At 34.7% G+C, this 24526-nt stretch overlaps 1 protein-coding gene across 1 annotated transcript; it reads right to left on the bottom strand.

Annotated features, from left to right (window-relative positions):
* Positions 1-5251: 5251 nt before the first annotated feature.
* Positions 5252-21876, bottom strand: Alg11 (ALG11 alpha-1,2-mannosyltransferase). The gene is made up of 5 exons (XM_014242560.3): positions 21721-21876; positions 21468-21660; positions 17628-18086; positions 10553-11229; positions 5252-5484 (listed from the first exon to the last, which is right to left on the bottom strand). The coding sequence occupies exons 1-5, from the start codon at positions 21732-21734 to the stop codon at positions 5403-5405; spliced, it is 1425 nt and encodes a 474-aa protein (XP_014098035.1). The 5' UTR covers positions 21735-21876; the 3' UTR covers positions 5252-5402.
* Between the last annotated feature and the right edge of the window lie 2650 nt (positions 21877-24526).

Below are 24526 nucleotides of genomic sequence, written 5' to 3'. Positions count from 1 at the left end.
TTAGAAACGTATGTAAATATTTGAATCAGTGAAAAATTAAATAATCGGTTTCCTGATTTTGACATTTCTACATACTATCGAATTTTCCAGTAGGGCTGTGCTCGCTATTCGTCGAATCGTTGAAAAATGATGCGAGACTCTTTGAATCGAGAGAGAGCTGCCAAAACACACATTTTTTATAACATTTGCCAATCATGCCATTGTCGAACGAAAATGGATTGGGTATTATAAAAAAAACTTGGGGGTATTTTGCATTTCGATATTATTTTTAGGTGCTCCGTCCCCGAGTAGGCCTATATAACGCATATACATCCTTATATACTTGTACTTACATTATAAAATTTTTAAAAAATCATATAACATAAAAAAATAGCATATAAAAAGCGTTTTAAATTAAATTAACAAATAAAATTTAGTTGCACGTTATTCAAAAGTATTTGTGTCGTTTCTTGAAATTTCTTTTCGCACTGCTTTTGTTAGCTATTTTTAGCGGGTTTATTTCTGGCATCCCGCCTTTTTTGACATCAGCTGTTCGAAATTCCCTGATTTTAATAATCAGGGAAAGATAATAACAGAAAAATCAGCGAAAATGAGAGTCTCGCATCATGTCATCCTTGGTTTCTTTACATAATGTGCCAATAAGGCAAAGAACCGCTCGAAGTAATGAAAATATTACTGCGTTCAGGCAAGTGTTGCTGTTTGTCGATTCCAAGACGTTCAAGACAACTTGGCGGATTTTGAGAAAGAATTTGGGCTTGCATCCGTATAAAATTGTTCTAACTCAAGAACTGAAGCCAATATATTCATGTGCAGATTCATTAATTTTTTTTCGTGATATAATCATTTATTCACAGAACTTATAAAACACTTATCAAGTTTAAGAAAATTTTAAAATATTGAATACTTTAAAAATTATAGGCCTTTGAACCAAAAATTTAAATTTTTTGTCAATAATTTCATAATAAACTGGGCATAAAAAAGTTTTGAATCAGCCTAAATTTAACTAGATTTTGCATAGAAGTACCAGAATCCATTTTTTTAAAGATAATCTCAAAATTTAAGTCGATCGGATAAAAAATATTAAAGTTATTTGATCGCCAAGTGTAAAAAAGTAGTTTCGAGAAAAACGCGTTCAAAGTTTCACAATACGGTGCGCGCACTCAAATATTCTATACCTGAACCGGAGATAGGCTTATTATACCCGCTTAAAGTGGTTTGAGAAAGTTTTTCACGCTACAAATCAACTTGAAACTTAAGTTATAATGTAGTATGACTCTAAAGCATGATTTAGGCGAGAAAAAACGATTGACTTTTTTGTAGGAAATTAAATTTCCTACAAGTTTGTTATTAACAATTTTTCTGTAGCTAGTGTTGTTTACGAGAAAAATCAAAAAAAAACTCGAATTTCATGGAAAAATTAGGTTGGGGGGACCGTACTACCCCGCAGGTGCAAGTTATAACTTTACCGCAATGGAGACTTTTGTAGAGCGTTCAATTCTGAGGAATACCTAATGACGGGTGAGATAATCCCATCAAATGCCGCTGAGTTATAAAATTAAAAAGAAAAAAAATCAAGTTTTACGTGTATTTTACATGGGAAATCTTTACAGGCCTTGGTCTAGTACTTAATATTAAAATTAAAATACATAATGTACATACATTTATAAAAAGTTTATAGTGAGGAATCAATTTGGTAAGTATGGTTAATATAATATTTTTATAATAGAATATCTTCTATATTATATAAGTTGCGGACAAAACCGGTATGGACATGGTGATAAGTGTTTTTGCGTATCACCTCAATAAGTGAAAAGTGTGTTTAACTCAGTCAATTAGCATAGAAATTACAACCTTATAAGTTTGAGGGATGTAATATATTATATTTCTTAATCCGGAGAAACTCATCTATCCATCCATACCATCAAAATTGATTGCGGCTTTATGTATGTACTTGTGTATTACAAAGCGTTTTTATTGTTATCTTATTTTATCTGTTTGGCCACAATAGTGATAACCAAAGTAATGGCGATTACTTCCCCACGCGTTTAAACGCTCACAAAGATGGCATTAACTTGGTTTGAATCACGGATAATGTGGGCGTGATGACTATATCCAAGTACAGGAACAAAATTAATAATATAAAAAATTATTAATATAAGTTTTTTACAGATTTAGCTTGTATGGGTCACTAGAACCTCGAAGGTTTTCATTGATGATGTGATCAAAGAGTTGAACGAGAGCGGCAATGCGTTATCCCAACTGAAAATCGAGTGGGATAGATAGAGATATTTTCCAATGGTGACTCCAATGTAGGTTGCCTTTAATGTTGGAAATACCAATAACTTACATTGTCTTGCCTCCTCTAGGTTTTACTGCCTTGCAGGGATGTGTCATTGTGGTAGCCAACGATTATCTCTCGAAACAGGCCAATGAGAACGCCGCACTACTTTTCAGTGTTTGCTGAGCTGTTATGCGAAAGCTATTCCACATCAATAAGCACATGTCATGATTAGCAAGGCTGTGTGTTGCATTTTGCTGGTGTGTCGGCATATAACCATTGAGTGTACGGCGTCTAAAGGAAATCATTAATATCACCAAAAACCCAAGAACTTTCTAACAGTATTCCTTACTATTTTTGCAGTGCGAAAGGTAACGGTCAATACTGCTATTTATAAGCAGAGGACTGTCATCTCGGAGGATCATGTCTACAATGAGATGACCGATTTCAACCCAACACGCATTTCGCCATGGTTGCTGCACATCGAATTGAAATATTCCAAGCTTATACTTGTAGCTAAACTGATGTTATATTATTATATATATAATTTAGGCCATATGTCGTCATTATAATAATATATTAGTATGAATAATTTAATCATAGCTGGCCAATATTGTATATTTCTATGTTGAATATGTATATATACTTTATTTATTGGAAATATTATTAAAAATTGTTTCTTTTGGTTCATTTTAGCACAAAATTGAAAGTGGAAGATTTCTTCATATTAACCTAAAATCTTTAGTTTGGTTAAAAAATAAGAATTGATCATTTTGTTTGGTTTCCTTAACATAGGTAATCATTTAATTGGTTACCAAAACAATGTTAAGATAATCAATCAAAATTTTTCGGAAGTTATGGAAGAATGTTAAAATTTCAGTACAATTTTTGACGTTTCCTAACGTGTAGCCAAATTAACTACCGTAGATAACATATCTATATTAACACTCATGTTAAATATTCAACTTTTTTATATGAGTTGTGTACAAACTTGCATGCATTTATTTTTAAGTTATAATGTAGATACTTTACTTTGACAAATATCTACAAAAGCAAATAGTTTTTAATTCTTTTTATTCATTTTAGATATTTGCAAATTTTGATGGAAAGTTCTCAAGCTGAACTTCAATATATATATATACTAAATATACAATAATATTTTAAGTAATTAATTTTGTACTTAATACTAATAGGCAACTTAAATCTTATAATTTAAAATCTAAAATGGTGATATTGATATTGTTTAATTAGGGTACATGTATGTACCTAATATGCGAATATTAACAATTAGTAAATTAATGTAACTATTATTGTACACTATAAAAGTTTAAGTTCAATATTGACTATCTATAAACCATATATAAGATTTTTAATAAAAAAACCTACCTACCTACCTAGCGAAAAATATTATTGTAAAGAAAATTTAGTTTGTAATATATATACTTACATACATATATACATGTATAAATGCTAATAACTAAAAGCTAATCTAAAACAATTACGAAAAGTTTGAAAAGTATAAAGAAGAAATGAACCATAATGTATAAACATGTAAATTGAAAAAAAAAATTAAATAAATAAAACGAGAATTTCAATAGTTTTATTTATAAGGAAAAATAAGGCAGTGGTAACTAATGAATAGCCAAACAAATATTCCATAGAAACTGACGAAGTAACCGATCAACCAGTTTTCAGTAACCAATGGCTAATCAAACAAATAACTTATAAACCAGTTTTCTGTAACTTATACGTAACCATAGCAATAACCAAGTAAATTATTTTTAGTAACAGATGGCTAACTTAACAAATAGCCAATGAAAAGGAGGCTAATAACCAAAGAATAACAGATAGTTTTCCAAAATACTTGGCAAAGTACCATAGAGCAGTATAATATATGTAGTATTAGCGCAAAAGCAATGAAAGAGGGCGAATAAGATAATCACATCGACATGTAGTGAAAGAGGAGAAATACGTTACTTTTTTTCCACGAGGCTAGAACAAAAGTAACATATCGGATAAATAATGTAATAATTACTGTTAATCTAATCAGTAACCAGTTAGCTAACTTTTACCCGTCTTGTAGGGTGAAAACCCGTGTTGTGGTGGCCAACTTGGGCGTTCATACCACCCATCAAAATGACTCTTCACCCTCGATATTCCCTCTATCCTGGCAGAAGCTAGGGGTTTTCACCACGATAGGGTTATACTTACCTTATCGTGCTAAGGAGTTGTAGTGCATATCAAAGAAAAAACAAGCTTAAAAGACGGTTCTTCACAAAGGAACGTCTGAACAAGCCAAAGGGGCTCTTAAGAAGCGTTCTATGGACAAATGAAAGTTCGTTTGAGCAAAATTCAGCTATTTCGCAAGATTGCCACAGGTAATAAGGCTGAAATAAAGGTAAAATATATATAGGGTTATTGGGGAAGAAACAGTTTCTGAGAACATTTAGGAAGAGAACTCTCGAGATTCTTTAAAATTTTTTGCATTCAGTACCGTGTCAACAAGTTAATGCAGCCAAAGGACTTATATATTTTATTAAATTCTTCATTTCTGTATTTTTGTTAAGTTAAAACTTTGTATTCTTAGTATAATATACTTACATATGTCAACACATGAAATTACTAATACATCTTTTTAAGTTTTTATGACATATTATTTAATTGTTGATTTCGAAAGTTGTATTAGTTGAAACAAACTTACAAGAAGTTTTTAAAATTCATTTTAAAGTTAAACAAAAAAAATAACGATTTTTATATCGTCAAAATACTTGTGCTGACTAGTGTGTTCGGTTGCAACATGTTGCGAGAGTATAAAATATATAATCCATTTCGTGCTAAAATTATTTATTTTTAATTTTTAAACAAGTAAAACAAAAAACATTGTTATATCATATAATTTACTTTTTCCAGTCAGTAGCAAAACTGAACATACTTACTTGTATTAAACTATTCAATGCATTATAAAAATATGTATTTAAATTAATATAGCTTTGATTTAATTTTTTCCGATAAGGAGATAAATCACAATACACTTATCTTACAAAATTATGTAAAAACAATCAGTTCAAGATAAGCCCTTTAGCCGTCGCATCTATTTGATTTTATAGCAAGTCAGGAATGCACTTCATGATTCGTTAAATAATGGGACCACTGCACGAAGGAAGTTGACTTCGAACTCTTCTTCGGAAAATCTTTCCACTGATGATCTAAAACACATATTACATACATTACACATACATATATATTTTTTTAAATCTAAATTTTTTGAATCTGAAAACTTAAATCTATTTGAACCTAGACAAGCTTAAGGTTGTAGTTGAGACTGTTTGGTGAAACGTTGCTCCTTAGAAGGTTGGTATATCTTTTCTTTTTAAGTGAGTTTGATTACAGGAATTTAGCAAGGCATCTAATGGATTTGGATGGTTCAGAGTTTAAGCTCATAGCTCTTTCTACTGTCCTCTACTTCTTTCTGTATCATAGCAATACCAAGATCTTTGTGAATATTTTCATTGCAAATGTACCAATGTGCGGTGAACCCGTTATTAATTACACAGGTCGTACGCAACAGTTGGATACCATACATCCAAATCGGTGCCGTCCGCAAAAGTCGATGTCAATACATTATTACCAGTTGGAATGTATGTTGTATATACCTTCTGCTCAAATATAAACGAGACTTTATCCATAACTCGACAAGGACATGACATATGGCCATACCTTTTGCTTAGGCTGGCAGGACTGTTATATGTTTACATGTCAAATTTGAGCGCGATCTGTCACATAGTTTTTTTTTCACAGCACTATAAACAAGTCAACCTCGAGTGTGTTTTTTCGAATTTTACTATGGAAATTAACGTTGAGCAAAGAAAGTTTGTTTGAAATTTTGTTATTCCAATGGAATAAGTGCGACGGACGCAATGAAAATGTTGCAGAAGGCATATGGGCAGTCTTGCCTATCACGTGCACGTATTTTTGATTTGTATAAGTCGTTCAAGGACGGCCGTACATCGCTGGAGAACTTGCCCCATGTTCGTCGTCCAGCAACGTCAATAAACGAAGAAAACGTCGAAAAAGTAAAGAAAATTGTGTTGGAAAATCGTCATGTGACTGAAAGAGAGATAGCTAGTGAGCTCAACATATCAAATGGATCCGCTCATAGCATTATTCACGATGTTTTGGGCATGAGACGTGTGTCTGCTCGACTTGTTCCAAAATCCAGCTCATACGTCTCGTCTTGTACGCGATTATTTGACCAAAAACAACGTAAATATTGTTCCGCAAGCACCGTATTCACCCGACATGGCACCGTGTTACTTTTTTCTTTTCCCTAAACTCAAATTCGTGGAAAGCATTTTCAGTCGATTGAAGTCATAAAAGAGAATTCGAAGAAGGAACTGAAAGCCATACCTAAAGCGGCCTACCAGAAGTGTTATGAAGATTGGAAAAAAAGGTGGCATATGTGTATCGCCTCTAATGGTGACTATTTTGAAGGGGATAAAATAAATATTGAAGAATAATTAACCGTTATTGAGCCAGTCTCGTTTATATTTGAGCAGAAGGTATGATATATAGGGTTGGGCCTAGCACACTCCTCAATGGTTCACCAGCGCTTATCGGTCGTTCATTTGATATAAAATTAACTATTTTAACAGTAAATTTACTACTTTGCTTGAGCTACATCAAGGAGTATTGCTCAACAATACACTCTGTACTCGCATGCTCTTCTAAATTCGTTAGTGATTCTATTAACTTGCTCTATAGTGCCATATTTTGCACGAAACTCGAATTGGTGCGTTGGAATTGTATTATTTTCATGGAGGAAAGGAGACATATTTGATAGTAACACTTTTACAAATATTTTGGAAAGGCAGAGTAGGAGGCTCCTGGGTTTATCTATCATGATGATCTGCGACTTTTTCCATGAATTTGGAAAATATCCAAAATTGAAAATTGCATTAAAAAGTAAGGAGAGCATAACTACAGCAGTATTTAATAGCTCCATTCAAATTTTTTGAGTAATTTTATCGTGTCCTGATTAATTTTTTGGATTTATCTCTTTTATAATATTTTTAATTTTTAAAGTTGAAAGTTGATTGACAAGAGCGACTGGGTAGCAGTGTTGGGCAAAGTTGGCAGCTTAAAGTCGTGTTTTGGACAGTTAGGCTGAAATACCTTCTCTAGGTGGTTTGCGAAGCAAGTTGCCTTTTCCTCTTCATTTCGAGCCCAATTACCACTCACGTCTCTTATAGGCATGTTGGAATCTATCGGTGGCTTAAAGTGTTTTTGTGATTTCCAAAGGGAGTTTTGATTCTTGGTTGAATTAGGGCTTCATTTCCTTCTCTAATTTTCAGTACTATATTCTTTCTCGCACTTAAGCGCTTTTCTTAGTTTACATACTGCATCCTTCAATTGCAGCGTATTGTTTGGTGTTGCTGAGACAGCTGATTTAGTTATTATTTCATTAAAGTCGCTTATGCTTTGGTCAATATCTCTTTTTGAGTTTATTCTGTAATCAATATTAATGTGACTACTGATATATATTTTATATTTTTATTAGCACAGGGCAATGATCAGAAGATATATCAGCGGTTATAAGGAATCTATATATGTGTATTTTTAATTACAGAAAAATTAATTAAATCTGGTATTTTGTTTCGACCACTGGACTAGTATGTCAGCTTACCAGGAGATATTATGTCAAGATTATTGCGCCTATTCATAATGATGTAATACAACTGTCTTTTCTTAGGATTAATTAGACGTGAGCCCCAATATATATGCTTTGCATTGTTATCACCACCTGTTTGAAATTATTTCCTAATGATCTAACAAAAAATCTTTTAATAAGCATACAGTCTATAGCCGTTAGATACAGTGCCACATATACGTATAAACGCACTCTTAGTTTTAATTTTGCTAAATTCTCAATTTCTTTGCATTGCACTAATTACAAAAAATTCTCTCTCATATTGTTTGTTAAACTAACGGAAATTCGTATTGAGTGCAAACCCCCACTTTTGTTATTGTTATATTTAAATCTTAACTTAATTTTTAATAAGGCTACATTTATTTAATTTTTAATAATTTATTGGTCCTCCATTTTTATTTACAACCTCAAAAATACGGTTTGGCATCGAGTCCACTAAATTTTGCAGCAGCGTCCGGTCCAAATCTTCCCAAGCCTCCTTAATAGCCAATTTGAGCTCAAGTGTTGTTTTAAAGAGGTGTCCTTGAGCTTTTTGCGCGTAGATTTTTCGCGACATGTGCCCCCAAAGGTTCTCCACTGGATTCAAATCAGGACTGCATGCAGGCCATTTCATAAGAGAGATGTTGTGCTCTTCAAACCATTTCAGAGACTCTTTAGAGACGTGGATGGCAGCGTTATCTTGTTGAAAAATGCTATCTTCATCCATTTTATCTTCCAAAAATGAAATGAGAGCGTCGTCCAACAATTCTGTGTATATTTTTGAGTTCATTTTGGGCGGCACAAAGCAAATTTTTGCTTTTCCTCTCGATGAGAAAGCAGCCCACACCATAACGCTGCCACCACCAAAGTTTCTCTTTGACATACGGACGTCATTGTTACACAAGTCATGTCAGAAACAACTGTACGAGTCTGGACCATCCAGGTTGAACTTTTTCAATACAGGCTTGCACACCGGTTTTTTCCATTTTACGTTAGGTGACATGCGTAAAATGTGTGCAATGTGCCTTGTTGTCACCGGTAAATCCAACTTCTCCTTTATTGGAGTGGAGTTCAAAAAATGTTTTGTGGGCTCTCGATTTGAGTAACCTTCTTTGTGGTACAGGTTGATTTGAACCTTTTCACTGTCGTTTAAGTAACTGCCTTTTGGCATTTTAATAAAACCTTAAAAAAAAATATTATAACAACTTTTTTGAACTTTAATAAACGAAAACTTCCCAATCTTCAATTTAATTGAAAAAACTTTTTTTTATTTTTAATCACAAACACGTTGTCGGCTTCTCTAATCAGATGCGTTTAAACGAATATGTGCCTGTTTTTGCTATTTGATTTAAAATGCAACGATTTAAATATAACAACAACAAAAGTGGGGGTTTGCACTCAATACGAATTTCCGTTAGTTTAACAAACAATATGAGAGAGAATTTGTTGTAATTAGTGCAATGCAAAGTAAGAGAGAAGTTAGCAAAATTAAAACTAAGAGTGCGTTTATACGTATATGTGGCACTGTATAAGTCACTAACGCGATTTTTTAAAACCATTGTTATAGGCTGTAGCATCAGATTCTAAAACATGGTGTCCTTATTGAATTCTAACTAGTACTGCTGTTCCAGCATGTGCCTTTTCATCAGGGCGATTTGTAGCATAGAGTCTAAAATCAGTGATAAAAAAATTGTTCTTATTTGGTAGATGTGTTTCCGCAATAACATTACATCTAAATTTTTTTTCATGTAGAAATCTAATAATCTCCAACTTGTGCTGGTTAACACTGTTAGCATTCAATATACAAATATTTAGTTCGCTCATTTTTTACCTAAAAAAGTTTGCAGCGTTTGGTTTTACGCGTTTGGTCCTACCAGGAATGTTAATCATTTGGTTTCGACGTGCTTAATTCCGTGTGAGAACATTGATTTCAGGTCTTTATATACAGGGTATCCCCTATAATTAGCTAAAGACCAGACCTTTTGTGATATAATAGAAGTAGGCGTGATTGTAAGCTCATTTGCACAATGTAACCTAATAATGAATAATGTTATGCACCAAATTTGGTCGAGTAGCTCCTGAGATATATAATATGATTTCGCTGAGAGGTGGGCGGTGCTACGCCCATTTTCTAGTTTTTATACCGATTCATATGAGACTTTTAGGCATATGAGACTTTATATGATGGATAATAATCACATCTGATTATAACAATTTTTATATTATATGAGGAAAAGCTTGACTTGTCAACAAGTTTGGTTGATATAGACTTAGTGATTTGTGGGAAAATGTATTTAAAACATATATATTAGGGGGCGGAGCTACAGATTCCACTGCATACTTCGATTCCTGGCACCAAATTAGAGTCTTGTATCTTAATTTATGAAGAAATGTTGGTACATCATATACATAATTCTGATATATTTTTATCAGAAAATATTAAGAGTGAAGAGTTAAAAAATAAAATGAAACCGTATTTGTTGATATTACAATTACAATTACATTATTCTTAAATAGTAAGAAAAAGTTATAAAACGCAGATTATATACAATTAAGATTAACCCATTATTTTAGACGATTTCACTTACCTCGCTGCATTTCTAATGGTGTCATTAATTTCATTCGAGTTATATATAATGCTTAAAATGCAATTAGCGTATTCAATAGCGGAAACTGCTAAATATCCATTTTGACTTCCTTCAGACGTCTCGATAATATCTAATAAAGGACCTCCTGATCGGTGAGCAACCATTATCATACCAGCAGCCATGCATTCAACAACTCCGATTCCAAAGTGTTCATTCCACATTGTATGAATTCCAATTCCTGCTTTTTGATATAATTGCAGAAGATCTTGAAAATTAACGTTAACTTGGAATTCTACTGAGTTTTCAAGTGACAGATGCTTTGCCAAGTCTTGCATATTCTTAAGACGTTCATAATCGCTTTCATTTCGACATGAGCCGACAATGACAAGTTTTACCTTGTTCCATAGATCTTCATTTCTTGATAAAATAGTTCGTAGTTCATACATTGCTTGCAATTGTAATGGATGATCTTTTTCCGGTCGGAATTGACCAATAGATAAAATTAAAATATTATCTGTATTTTCATGGTGTTTCAGCTTTTGAATATTCTTAACTTCGCAGGGCGGGTACACACGATGAGTTTTAAATGGCACACCCCATAAATCGCGGATATGATTTTCAGTCCATGTAGAGTTAACCATGATAGTATCAGAACATTGGCCAACCCAGCTGTAAAGCTAGACACGAAAAAATAATTCTTATGTATAATTTTGATTATAAGTAAGTACGGGCAAAATAGAATTACGGTTGTATTTATGTTATACTACTCATGTTATAAATATATAAATAAAGCTTTGGTCAAAGTAAATACTCTTAATAAATATGATAACTTCAATTACAGGTTGAATCGTGCTACAAAAATCAACCGGAAAAATTTTTTTTCTGTGTGAGTAATCGACTTCTTTTTTTCTGGTAAGTTATTATTTAAATTTTTTAAAAATGAATGCTTGGAATACCGAAAAGAGGGTTTGGATAGTGCGCGCTACCGTGCTTTGCAGTCCGTCATTTCCGCCCAAAGGGAATACCGACAAGATTTTGGCGGCACTCCCCCGAGTGGATGGACCATTAAGAGGTTGGTGAACATGTTTGCCAAATCTGAAGGTATCACAAAACCGTAACATCAAGATCCGTATGTTCGTGTTTAAGAAACAATCGCGGCTGTTGCAACATCAATTCAGGCAAATCAAAAAGTTTGGACTCGCAACTTATCAGCGCAACTTGGAGTTAGCAGACGGTTACAACGGGTAATTCATGATGACCTAAACCTGTTTCTGTACAAAGTTCAAATAACAAGCCGGTTTAGTCCTGTAGATCTGCCTATATGCCTGGAATTTTTTCAAAAAATTATTGATATGACCGAAAAAGACAATAACTAGATAAACTGCCTGTTTATGTCTGATGAGGCCCATTTTGATCTAAACATAACTGTAACAAGTAATAAAAATATTTAATTAATTTAAAAAAATATGAGGTGTCATGACGTCAGATATTATTGGTTTGACGTTCGAAAAAGAAATTGTATCGGTTTTGGGAGTCACGGAAACCAATTTCATCGAGTTTGTAATCAGAAACAAAGGAAGAGGATAGTCGCCGACAGATTTGATTTGTAAGTTAAGAAAAGAATTTATATTATTGTTACTATTTAATTTATCGTTACTTCTATAGGGGAAAACATAAGAATAAAACACAAAATGTCATAATTATAGAGTTTATGGAAAAACACTAGATATTTTAAAAGGAAACGTAATAAACTTAATTTAACAACCAACTGCATCTTTATTCAGATGATAATGTGATATAAATCTGAAAAGTAAGCATGTATGTATGTTTGTACAAGTAAATGCAAGCCAAATTTCACATGCGACTCCCCTGGTGCATCAGGTGAATTACTGTGATTTTTTAATATCTTCCTTTTAATTTTTTCGTTGCTTTTTTCTTCCAATAAAATAAAAGCTAAAATAGTGGAACTCATTGTAAACTTAAGTAGACTTTATTCGAACTTCAAATTTATCAAACGCTTCCAAATTCATTAATTTGCAGGTTTTGTCACAATAGTAAACAGCTGATTCGAATATTGGTTTTGCATATGTTCGTAAAAACGAAAAACAACCAGATTCTGTAACACCATTGAGAATCAGAATTGGTTTACAATCTACGCAAATCTGTCTTGGATTCCACAACACCCTTGACTGTTTCGTGCGTAGTTTCACCAAGGTGTATCGTCGGACCGTACTTCTTTGAAGAAAACGGTGTAACAGTAACTGTCAATGGGCACCATTATTTACAGATGTTGAATAAGTTTTTTTAACAAGAACTGCGCCGAAGACGCCAGAATTCGATTACGCTCTTCTACGAACTTGTCCTTACGTCTTCGCAAGTGAACATGTGTACCAAGTTTCATCAAGATTTCTTAATTTTTACTCAAGTTACAACTTGCACGGTCAGACTGGCGGACAGACAGTCTCGTCATCCTGATCACTTATATATGTATTGTTTGAGGTCAATTCATTCAGGACAAAGTAAAGAATTTATCTATTACACAAAAGCGAAGTTCTAGTCAGGGGTTGCCAGACGTTATTATTTTATAATAGGGGATATGCAGTGTTGCCAGTGATATTATTATTCTCAACACTCCTTCTCAAAGCTGCATGTCTAACTTTACAAACTCAAACTAAAAATAAACATATTCAATGCAATCCCATCTTACTAACAAATTTAAAATGTTTAACCTTACACAAATTTTTAGTTAGTACATCTGAAATCATACTTTCCGTTGGTACATACTCGATTTCAATTTTCTTATTCTTGTACAAATCTCTTATATGATGATGCCCAATGTCTATGTGCTTACTACGCGCATGAAATTTGGAGTTCTTTGCAAGGCTCAGAGCGCTCTGGTTGTCGCTGTATATCTTCACTGCCGGGACATCGCCGAAACCCATTTCATTAACAAGTTTCGTAATATACGACGCTTCTTTAACTGCTGACGAAAGCGCCACATATTCCGCCTCCGTAGTACTCAGTGCCACGACCGATTGCTTCTTGGACTCCCAAGCAAATGCAGCACCTACAGCGAAGAAGGACCAGCCACTAAAGGACTTCCGATCACTGCTATCCGCGTCGACATAACCATGGATGGGCTGACCATTGCTTTGGTAGTGTAACTTCAGCTCTCTGGTGCCCTTCAAATATCGCAATATTCGTTTGGCACCCACTTCATGCTTCTTGTGCGGGTCGACATTCCGTTGTGCAAGCTTCGTTACGGAATGTAGGATATCTGGCCGGGTTGTCATCGCCAGATACATCAGTGAACCAATCAATGACTGATACGCCTTTTGGTTGACCCGTTGGCAGCTTTCTTCGTTACATTTTTCTTGAAAGCCTGCTTCCAATGGTAACGCGTTCGCCTTACAGTTCTGCATACCGTACTCATTGAGAAGACTTTCAATAAACTGTTTGTGGCCAATATGGATACTGCCAAGCTCACCATCGCGCTCGATTTCCATACCCAGGAAATGTTTCAGAACGCAGCCGTCGAGCACATCAAATGCGCCAGATACAAGCGCCTTCACGTTGTTCAGTTCTTGTTTGTTCGAACTCGCCACTATTAGGTCGTCAACGTATACGACAATAATAGTGAAGTTATTTCGAACCTTTCGTGTATATATGCAGGGTTCACTAACGCAAGGAACAAAGCCAACTCCTTGAAGCACCTCGTCCAGCTTCTCGTTCCAGATACGGCCGCTTTGTTTGAGACCGTACAATGACTTGTGTAACTTCAACACGCGCTCAGGATAGCTCTTATCCACAAACCCTTCCGGTTGCTTCACATATACCACATCTGTAAGCTCGCTATTCAGATACGCGGACGCCACGTCCATCTGATGCATGTACATCTTGTACTCAACAGCCAGGGCTATCACCATCCTTATTGATGAATAACGTGCAACAGGAGAAAATGTTTCATTGTAATTAATGCCAAAACTTTGAGCGCAACCCTTTGCAACCAACCGGGATTTGAATCGCTCCACTTTCCCCAAGTGATCTCTCTTCACAGCAAAAACCCATTTGCAGCCAATCAGCTTTTCACCTTTAGGTAGCTCTTCCAATGACCATGTATTGTTGGCACGCAGCGAGTCAATCTCCTTCTGTATCAAATCTCTCCATTCCTTAGCCTGCGCCGTGCCCAACGCCTCGTTGACTGTATTTGGCACCTGAATGTCATCGGCAGCTATGACATTCACCACGTTGTATTGTTTACGTGGCCGTCCAGGTCGACCAGTATATAGATTTTTAGGTCGCCCTGGGCCTCTCTTACGGCTTTCTTGATTGTTGTCGTCGGTTTCTTCTGCTACTCCCTCAGTTTCATTGTCATGGCTTTCTTCAGTGGCCACAGCTTCTCTAGCAGGATTCACCTTATCTGCCACAAAGTCATCAAACTGCAGATCAACCGCGTCACACGCTGACTGGTCTTGAAGTTCAGCTAGTTTCACATCAGCAACGTTTGCGGCTCCCTTGCTGCCATGTTTTACCAAGTCATCTTCTAGGAATATGACATCTCTAGCATCAATAATCGTTTGCTTTTCAAGGTTGTGAAAACGATACGCCTTCGCAGTCTCGGAGTATCCGACCAACATGTATTCAACACCTTTTGGTTTGAACTTCTTCCGGTGAGTTTTATCCAGTACAATCGCCCTCGCGCCAAACACTCTTAGGTGAGATACCGACGGCTTCTTGCCCGACCATGCCTCGTACGGCGTCACTGCAGGCAACGTTGACGTCTCAGATCGATTTCGCAGATAGGCAGCCGTATTAATAGCCTCTGCCCAAAACATCTCGTCAACAGACGCATGAACTAACATGCTCCGTGCCATCTCCACCAATGTTCAATTGGCACGCTCTGCCACACCATTTTGCTGGGGAGTGTAGGGAACAGTTAGTTGCCGTTCTATGCCATTACTCACCAAAAAACTGCAAAAATTTCTCACTGATATACTCTCGGCCGTGGTCGCTTCTTATTGATTTAATCTTCATTCCAGTCTGTGTCTCGGCAAATACCTTAAACTGTTTAAATTTAACAAATATTTCGTCTCTTGTCTTTAAGAAACACACAGACACATAGCGCGTTTTATCGTCTATAAATGTCGCAAAATACCGTGCACCGCCAATGGAGGTCTTATTCATTGGCCCACAAATGTCAGTGTGCACCAGGTCAAGAATGTCCGCAGACCTATTCTCTGATCTTTTACCGAATTGCTTTTCGCAAATCTTACATTTTGCACATGTTTCACACACATGTTCTTTTATATCAAAACTCATGTTTGCATCCAAGCCGAACACCATGCCATTTTTGCCATCTTTTGTAAACTCGTGTAGTTCAGGTGACCGAACCGATTGTGCCATTTTTCCATTTGCGCTCTTATAGGCTGCGACACAAAACACTTTTTTATTTCGTTTTTAAATATATACAGCCCGTTTCTATTTTGTGCTTTTAACAAGACTTCATGTCTGTCCATTAATCTCGCTTCATTGTTTTCAAATATTACTTTAAGTCCATTTTTGTTGGCTTTCGCGACAGACATAAAATTGCACTGCAGTTCTTTCACGTACAACACGTCGATCAAATCAAAAGATCGCTTGCGCCAATACAAGCGCACAGTACCACGACCTTCCGCACAAATAGAATTATTACCAGCTAGCATTATTTTTTCTTTATGCTCATAAAATTCTATAAACATCGAGCGAGCACAACACAAGTGGGCGGTTGCACCACTATCCAAACACCACATTTCTTTTGCTAGCTCATTATTCGTAGCCACAGTCAATACAGTGAAATTTGTTTTCTTTACGGACTTATCTTCTTCTGGTTTAGTCGACTTCTCTTTCACTTTACAATTTGCGGCAATGTGACCGCGACGACAACACGACCAACAAGTGACATTCGATTTCCCTCTCTGTTGTGTGTTTGAAGAACCGTTTGACTTGCTTGACTGTTTATCCGTGCGAGCTGCAAATATTTTCTGCTCACTTCTCTCTGTGTATTCATCACATGCCTTCCTTCTTTCGCCTTCTTCAAGCAATTTGAGTTTCAGTGCACTAACACTAGGCAAGACATCACGCGATTCGATGGCAACAACAAAGTTCTCGAATGAGTCATTTAAACTTGACAACAAAATGATCGCTAGTATTTCATCAGGAACCGTTAACTCTATTTCTTGCAGTTTTTCAACTATATCGGAAAAACTATTCACATGCGTTCCAATGCTATCATTTGCACTCATTTTCAAATATAACAATTGTTTAAACAAATTAATACGACGAGCGGGGCCTTTTGGCGTATGTATTTCCTTTAATTTGTTCCACGCTTCCAACGCTCTTTTACATTGCTTCACATTATTTATTTGTGACGGCTTTATGCACAGCATGATGCTTGCAAGCGCTTTCTCCTCTTTTGCGTCGAACTGTGCATTTTGTTCTTCGCTCCCATTTTCGCTTTTTGTTAAGTGACCACATACAACTGGCCATAGTTCAGTATGTATCAAAACGCTTTTCATTTGAGTAGCCCATGCACTATAATTGTCATCGTCTAGCTTTTCTATGGCGAACATTCCCGAATTCATCTTAAGCATCACTTGATCAGAAAGTCCAGAATAATCGCGCACGAACATTTCACTTTCACAAGATTTGATATATGTACATGCGTGTCCAGAAACTCCAGAATATTCTCCCGATGAATTATTCAATTTCACAAGCACTCTTTTTTACACGTGACTGGGCCCATAACCTGTTTGAGGTCAATTAATTCAGGACAAAGTAAAGAATTTATCTATTACACAAAAGCGAAGTTCTAGTCAGGGGTTGCCAGACGTTATTAATTTATAATAGGGGACATGCAGCGTTGCCAGTGATATTATTATTCTCAACATGTATAACTCTATTTCTATCTCGATTAGTTTTAGGTATAAATAACTCCATAGTCCTTTAGTTTAAGGTGTTACAAACAACCAGTGAACAAAACTAAATATTTTTTTGATCTTATACACTTATATAATATATAAGCATTTATCATACAAACCTTAGCGAAGACCCAATAGTATATAACTTTCAGCCATGTAATGAATGGATTTCTAACAACATATGCTTGATTATTGTGGCAATACTCCCGTTGTTGAACACGCCGCAGCATATCCACGCTTATTGTAGGATAGTGCACATAACATCCAACTTTGCAGCCACCAATATAACGGAACAACGGCAAAGTAAAAGAATATCCTGTTGTGTCTATATAAATATCGGGGGGGAATTTGCAAAGTGCCTCTAAACCTAAAATAAGTGATCCAAGACTTTGGCCCAATAACGTAAAATACGGATACAACTTCTCTTCGACTAACATTCGACGTTTTAAGTACACAAAACTTGTATTTTGTTCGTCGACATTTATGTTGAAAGTACCTTGTGCCTTTTTTAAAATGCTGTTTGGTGAACTGTCGATATCTCCTGTGTATATCACAATTTTGATATTGTCATATTTAGCCTAAAATCATAGATACAAAAATTTTAATTGAAAGATTTTACACATACTATTAGAGAAAAAAAAACAATTAAATAAAAAATGCTAAACGTGCATGAAATATTTCGTATATAAAACATTTATACATATTTAATACAAAACCACATGAAAACGCACTCATTGGCCTTTTTTAAGAAATCTATCATATTGGCATATTGATATATATTGCATTGTTCCGAAAATACTGCGTTAAGATTGTTATAAATTAGTGTCATATCGTATTTTAATTTTTTAATTAATAAGCGAAAAATAGTTAAAGTTATAATTTAGGTCCCTCAACGAAACAGGCTGCGAAAATTATAATTTTTTATAACCGTCTTATTTTGACGCGAAGATTACAAATCCGCGAGCGGAAAGCCGATTTTTTCAATAACTCTATTTTTATTTAAAAAAAAACGAATTTTTACAAAAAAAAAATAAAGGGGAAACTTTAATTTACTATCCCACGATTTCAGGGTTAAGAGGGGTATGGTTGGATAGAGGAGATTCTTCAGATAAAGAATATATATAATTATAGCCGGAAACTTAAAATTTTCAAAATATTTGCATTTAAAGTTGAACATATTATCTTACAATTTCTCGATTTACAGTTAATTTTTACTTACACTTCAATACAATGTTTCTACATATTTATTTTATATTAATTATTTTAATATTTGCTTTAAATAAGCATTTTATTTTTACACAATTTTCGTTATATATGCACAAATGTGTTCCATGTTGACAGATAAGAAGTGTTGCCATATCCAAACGAATGAAAGCCATCAAAATAAATAAAAAACCCAATAACCCAGTACAAAATTAACTTATATGCACAATATTTACCAATTCAATGACAAAACGGACAAAAAAAGAAACGGTACTTTGTTTAGTTGTAACAATATCCGTTATAGAAAATGAAGTTTAAAGAGAGTGATATATCCTCTTTAACATTACTTTTTTTTGGTTAGATTTCTTATTTGTATTGGCGGCCTTAGGCCGCGCTTCAATAAAATAACCCTGGGCAATCCAACACCGGGATGGACGTTTCGCGTCCTACTTCTTTCTGCATTGGCGGCCTAAGGCTTTCGGATAGAGGAGATTCTTCAGATCAAGAATATAAATAATTATAGCCGCCGAAAATTTATAGTATTCGAGCTATTTGCATTTTAAGTTGAAAATTTTACAAATTTTATCATGCAATTTCTCGATTTATAGTTAACTTTTATTTTATAGGGTCGGGCGAATAGATGAGATACTCCAGATCAAGAAAGCTATAGATATAGCCGCGGGAAACTTATAGTTTTCGAGATATTTACGTTTAAAGTTGAAAATTTCAACTATTTAAAGTACGTTTTTTACGATTTAAAATGAATTATACACTTATATTTTTCACTTTTATATCCACTAACACTTGACTAATTCGTTTTTAGAAATTTTTTTTATATTAGATGCTTAAAAATAGCTTTATACCAATATTTAAATCATTCTTCAATTTTATTAATTTTGACAATAACAAAATGATTGTGAATGTCAAAACACCAGTGTTGCCATACTAATATATTTTGTAAACGAAGAAAAATAAAATAAACAGAGAGATTGTACCCTAGATACAGGAAACAACGCAAAAAGAAGTTCTGCGCCAAAAATATTTTGATACAACCCGGTGTTGGACCAATCAGGGTTATTTTTTTTGAAGCGCGGCCGAAGGCCTCCAACGCAAAAAGAAGTTCTACAAAAAAAGTAATATTGTCATAGAGGGTATAACATAATACTTAACATCAATGCTTTGTAATAGTTTATTTCTCTAGGTTTTCGATTCCTGTATTTGGGGTATTATCTGTTTTAATTTCTTTCAGTTCAATTACAAAAGATGTCGATAAGGACAAGGACAACACTGGTTATTTGAAATTTTGCAGCCCTTTTGTTATTGTCAGAATTAATAGAATTTAACAATAATTTAATTATTGAATTAAACTATTTTTGCACTATATAATGTAAAATAAATGTGTACAAACGAATTAGTGAAGTGTTAGTTAATATAAGAGTGGAAAATATAAGTGTATAATTCATTTTAAATCGAAAAAATGCGTACTTTAAATAGTCGAAATTTTGAACTTTAAACCCAAATATCTCGAAAACTATAGGTTTCCCGCGGCTATATCTATATATATTATATATTCTTAATCTGGAGGATCTCCTCTATCCACCCATACCCATTTTATCCCCGAAAGCCTGAGACGTTATACTAAAGTTTTCCCATTTTATATTACGCACTCATTATAATCTATACTAATATTATAAATGCGAAAGTCCGTTTGTTTGTTAAGCTTTCACGCAAAAACTACTTAACAGATCATCATGAAATTTTGTACATATACTCTTAGAGGTGTCAGAATGAACATAGGATACTTTTTATTACAAAATTTATAAATTTTTTAAGGATTATTACAAAAATATTTTTAGAAGATTATATATGTTTGGAAAATATATTTGAAAATTTTGAAATTGAAAAAACAAAGTTTGGCAGAAATGATTGTTTGTCGAAAAAATTAAAAATGAAAGAAAACATAAATGTATAAAAAACGTAAATCAGAGAAATAACACAAATATTATTAGTTACTCTTATTAAATATAAAAATGCCTCAAAAGCGGAAATCGGCGCTGTCAAGAAATTCTACGCCGGTGCGTAAGGCTAAAGTTACACGAAATAAAGAATGTGAAGTTCAAGCAGAGCTGAGAAGGCAACAGCAAGCAGATCGACAACGTGTTTTGAGAGCAGCTGAAACTTCTCATCAGGCACGAGTACGTTCGAAAAGACAAGCTTAGCAGCAGGAAGCTAGAAGAGCAACGGAAACGCAAGAACAATTGCAGGCAAGAAGAATTAATGATGCAGAAGTAAGAACCACGCGTCGTCGTAATTTCATAACTAAGAATTGGAATATATATAAAATATATTCTTTATATGGATCCATATCTACTATAATGATATCAGTTATTTATTTGATAGATTCGATGCGAGCGAAGCCGCGGGTAAAAGCTAGTATATATATATATATATATATATATATATTTTATTTTCATATTTGCTTTAAATAAGCATTTAATTTTTTACACAATTTTCGTTATATGCACAAAAAAAATGGGTTCCATGTTGACAAATAATAAGTCAAAATAATATAAATCGAGAAATTGCAAAATGAAATTTGTCAATTTTCAACTTAATATTCAAATATCTCGAAAACTTCAAGCTTTCGGCGGCTATAATTATATATATTCTTGATCTGAAGAATCTCCTCTATCCAACCATAATTTTAACCCTCAAATCGTGGGATGGTATACTCAAGGCGACTTAAATTTTCTTACCTGTAAGGCCCGAACAGCACACCATAGGACTCTCTCTCCACCTCCTCCAGCATTACAGTATGGATGAAAAAATGCAATGTTCACAGTACCTTCAAAGGACCCATTTAGTTTTTTTTTGGAGCTAAACACCCAATTGCGGAGAGTTAGTACAGATATGACAAATAATGCCAAAACCGACAATAGTATTCCAAATCTACGCAAATATTATAAACTTAATATAAATTCGTGCATATTATTTTATCCCCTTACCTACATTATTGAAATCATTGTTTTAATTACATCAAATAACAATATATTAAAAAACACGTCAGCTTTCAAAGGAAATCGTACCAATGGAGCTTACAAAACATACAATACCCTACTCTTTAATTATTTGTTACCTAAATGCCAGTTTACACACGGACTCTTTTGTCGGCCACACCACTTATTTGATGGAGAGGGGACGACGAGAATAGATGAACGGACCGTTCCGCTCGTACTCGTGGTGGAACGCACTGTGTTCATGTTCGTAACAGTTCGCTGCTACGCCATACAGCATTCCTTTTCATTTTGAAATTATTTTCAAGGCTGCAAAAGCGATCGGTTACAAATGAATATATACAATATGTAAGAAAATTTGAATTTCGTTATCTATTTTTTGTGTGTTATATGCAAATATGTGTGCATTGAATATGAAAAATATTTTAAAGAATTGTAAATAAGAAGAACATTAAGATACTCAAAAATATTCAATTTGAATATTTAGTAATATTTAGCGGTATTTAATGTAATAATATGTACATAAATTAATTCTAATAAAAATGGAGTTACTTTTTTATATTTACATAAATATTAAGATGCTCTCATATATATTTCTGTTAACCGCAAAGAATTTAGTTCGAATATGATTTTATGTAAAATAAGAATGGCTATTAATCCACGAATGTTTTATAATAAATAGAACAAAAATTTATGGTAATTCTTTCTATATAAAATGTGAGATTACCATACCAACATACAAATGAACCATGCAACAAGCTCTAAATGTCGCGTAGCCAAACCGTACAAACATTTGCTATGCATTTGCTGCTACCAGATGTTTTTGTTAATGTTTCTATGAGTTTTTCAAGGCCCATATAACAATAATAACTGAAACGTTTGCGTACGAGGGATCGTTCACCCAGAAGGTTGTACAAAGATTGAGAGGTTAGCTCATATAGCTTATACACATAAATCGGTGGAATACATCGAGGACTCGAAAATTTAGACCTCCGTCAATGGAATACGAGATAACACTAAACGCTTCGCTGCGATAGCATGCCCAAAATTGACGTTTGGAAAACTGTTTCGTATGCTCTGACACGGGAAACTGCATCTCTGCTTAGCAATCAAACATTTAAAGCTCATAAAGTGGTAATTGAAGAACACACCTCGGTGAGCTAATTACTTGAACAAATTGACAACATGCAGAAAGCACTGGAAAAATGTACAGCAGAGCGTAATAAAAATGATGGTGTGGTTAAATGCTTCAATTCCGGAAAAAGTGGCCACATTGCACGCAACTGTAACCAGTCCAATAATCAAGTTGAAATTGTTATTGGAAAGGCAGTCGTGCTACACAAATTTATAATTTCAGATATCGTCGACGAAGTCATAATTGGAGTAGACTTTCTGGCGAATCAAGGATTCAAAATTGACATGGAGATCAGGATTATGACCTATACATATATGGAAGTGCCACTTATGTTTGGATACGATAATAAGTACAATGTTACACGAGTAATAACTACAGAGAGACAGCAGATATCTATGGGCCAAAAAAGTTGTGGATTGTTGAGTCCACAAAAGAATCTATACCAAAGTTATAGACAAAACCGTGGTTATGACAAGACAAGATAAACGTGTTCCAGTAAGAGTATTTCTCGAGTGCAAGTTACCAATCAAACTTTTCAAAGGAGCTATATTAGGGCAGTGTCAAGAGATTGAGGCCGTGATAAATTGCAAAATAGGTCTTGAGGAAGATTCTATGGACGAAAACGACATATCGAGCGAAATTAACGCATGTACCGAAGCAACTTCTCTTTTTAGATACTTATCCATATTTGATAAAGACGATACCAAACCAGGAAGAACCAAAGTGGTGAAACATTTTATTAACACAGGTGATGCAAGACCAATACGCCAGACTCTTTAAAGCGTTCCTTTAGCAAAACGTGATGTTCTAAGCCAGATCATACGTGAAATGAGCGAAAGCGGCGAAATCGAACCATCAGCGAGTCCATGGAGCTCCTGTAGTACTTGTGAAGAAGTGTGTGTGTGGATTATAGAAGGTTGAATGATGTAACGAAGAAAGACAGTTATCCACTACCTAGAATCAATGACTTATCATGATCAAAATGGTTCTCAACACTTGATTTGAAAAGTGGTTATGGGCAAGTAGAGGTAAACGCAGAAGACAAAGAAAAGCCGGTTTTCAGCGTTGGAGATGATATATGGCAATTTATCGTAATGCCTTTTCGATTATGTAACGCTCCTGCTTCCTTTGAGAAACTTATGGACCAGGTATTAAAAGGATTACGCTGGAAGACCTGTTGGGTATACTAAGAGGATATCATCGTGTTAGGTAAAATCTTCGATGCACACCTTCAGAACTAGGAAGAGGTTTTCCAACGGATAACTAGCGCTGGTCTAAATCTGAGCTCGAGTAAGTGTACTTAATATCGACGCAGTGTTCCAAATTTTGCCAACGTAGATAGTAGCGTCCATGAACTCACGAAAAAGATCAGCGTAGAAAAAGAACAGGAAGTGGCTTTCCAAACTCTGAAGAAACGGTTAAGTACTGCGCCAATGTTAGCTTACCCTGTCCCAGGATCAGCGTTCATTTTGGATACGGATGCTAGTGGGTTTGCAGTAGGAGCCGTTATATCACAAGTCATTGATGGCCGTGAAAAAGTAGTTGCGTATTACAGCCAATCAATAAGCAAGTCAGAGAGAAATTATTGTGTAACTCGGAGAGCATTACTGGCGTTAGTAAAGTTCATCAAACATTTTCATAAGTACCTTTATGGCCAGCGATTTCG

This window comes from Bactrocera oleae, chromosome 6 (genome assembly GCF_042242935.1).
Source record: "Bactrocera oleae isolate idBacOlea1 chromosome 6, idBacOlea1, whole genome shotgun sequence".
NCBI lineage: Eukaryota > Metazoa > Arthropoda > Insecta > Diptera > Tephritidae > Bactrocera > Bactrocera oleae.
This window is presented reverse-complemented; position numbering and strand designations above follow the sequence as displayed.

What these genes read in the sequence shown, in the direction of transcription:
- Alg11 (XM_014242560.3), bottom strand. An exon ending in GTGCTGTTCGGGCCTTACAG is followed by an intron (nt 18,087 to 21,467) that starts GTAAGAAAATTT and finishes CTATGATTTTAG; the next exon opens with GCTAAATATGACAATATCAA. An exon ending in ACCATTAGAAATGCAGCGAG is followed by an intron (nt 5,485 to 10,552) that starts GTAAGTGAAATC and finishes TATGTGTTTTAG; the next exon opens with ATCATCAGTGGAAAGATTTT.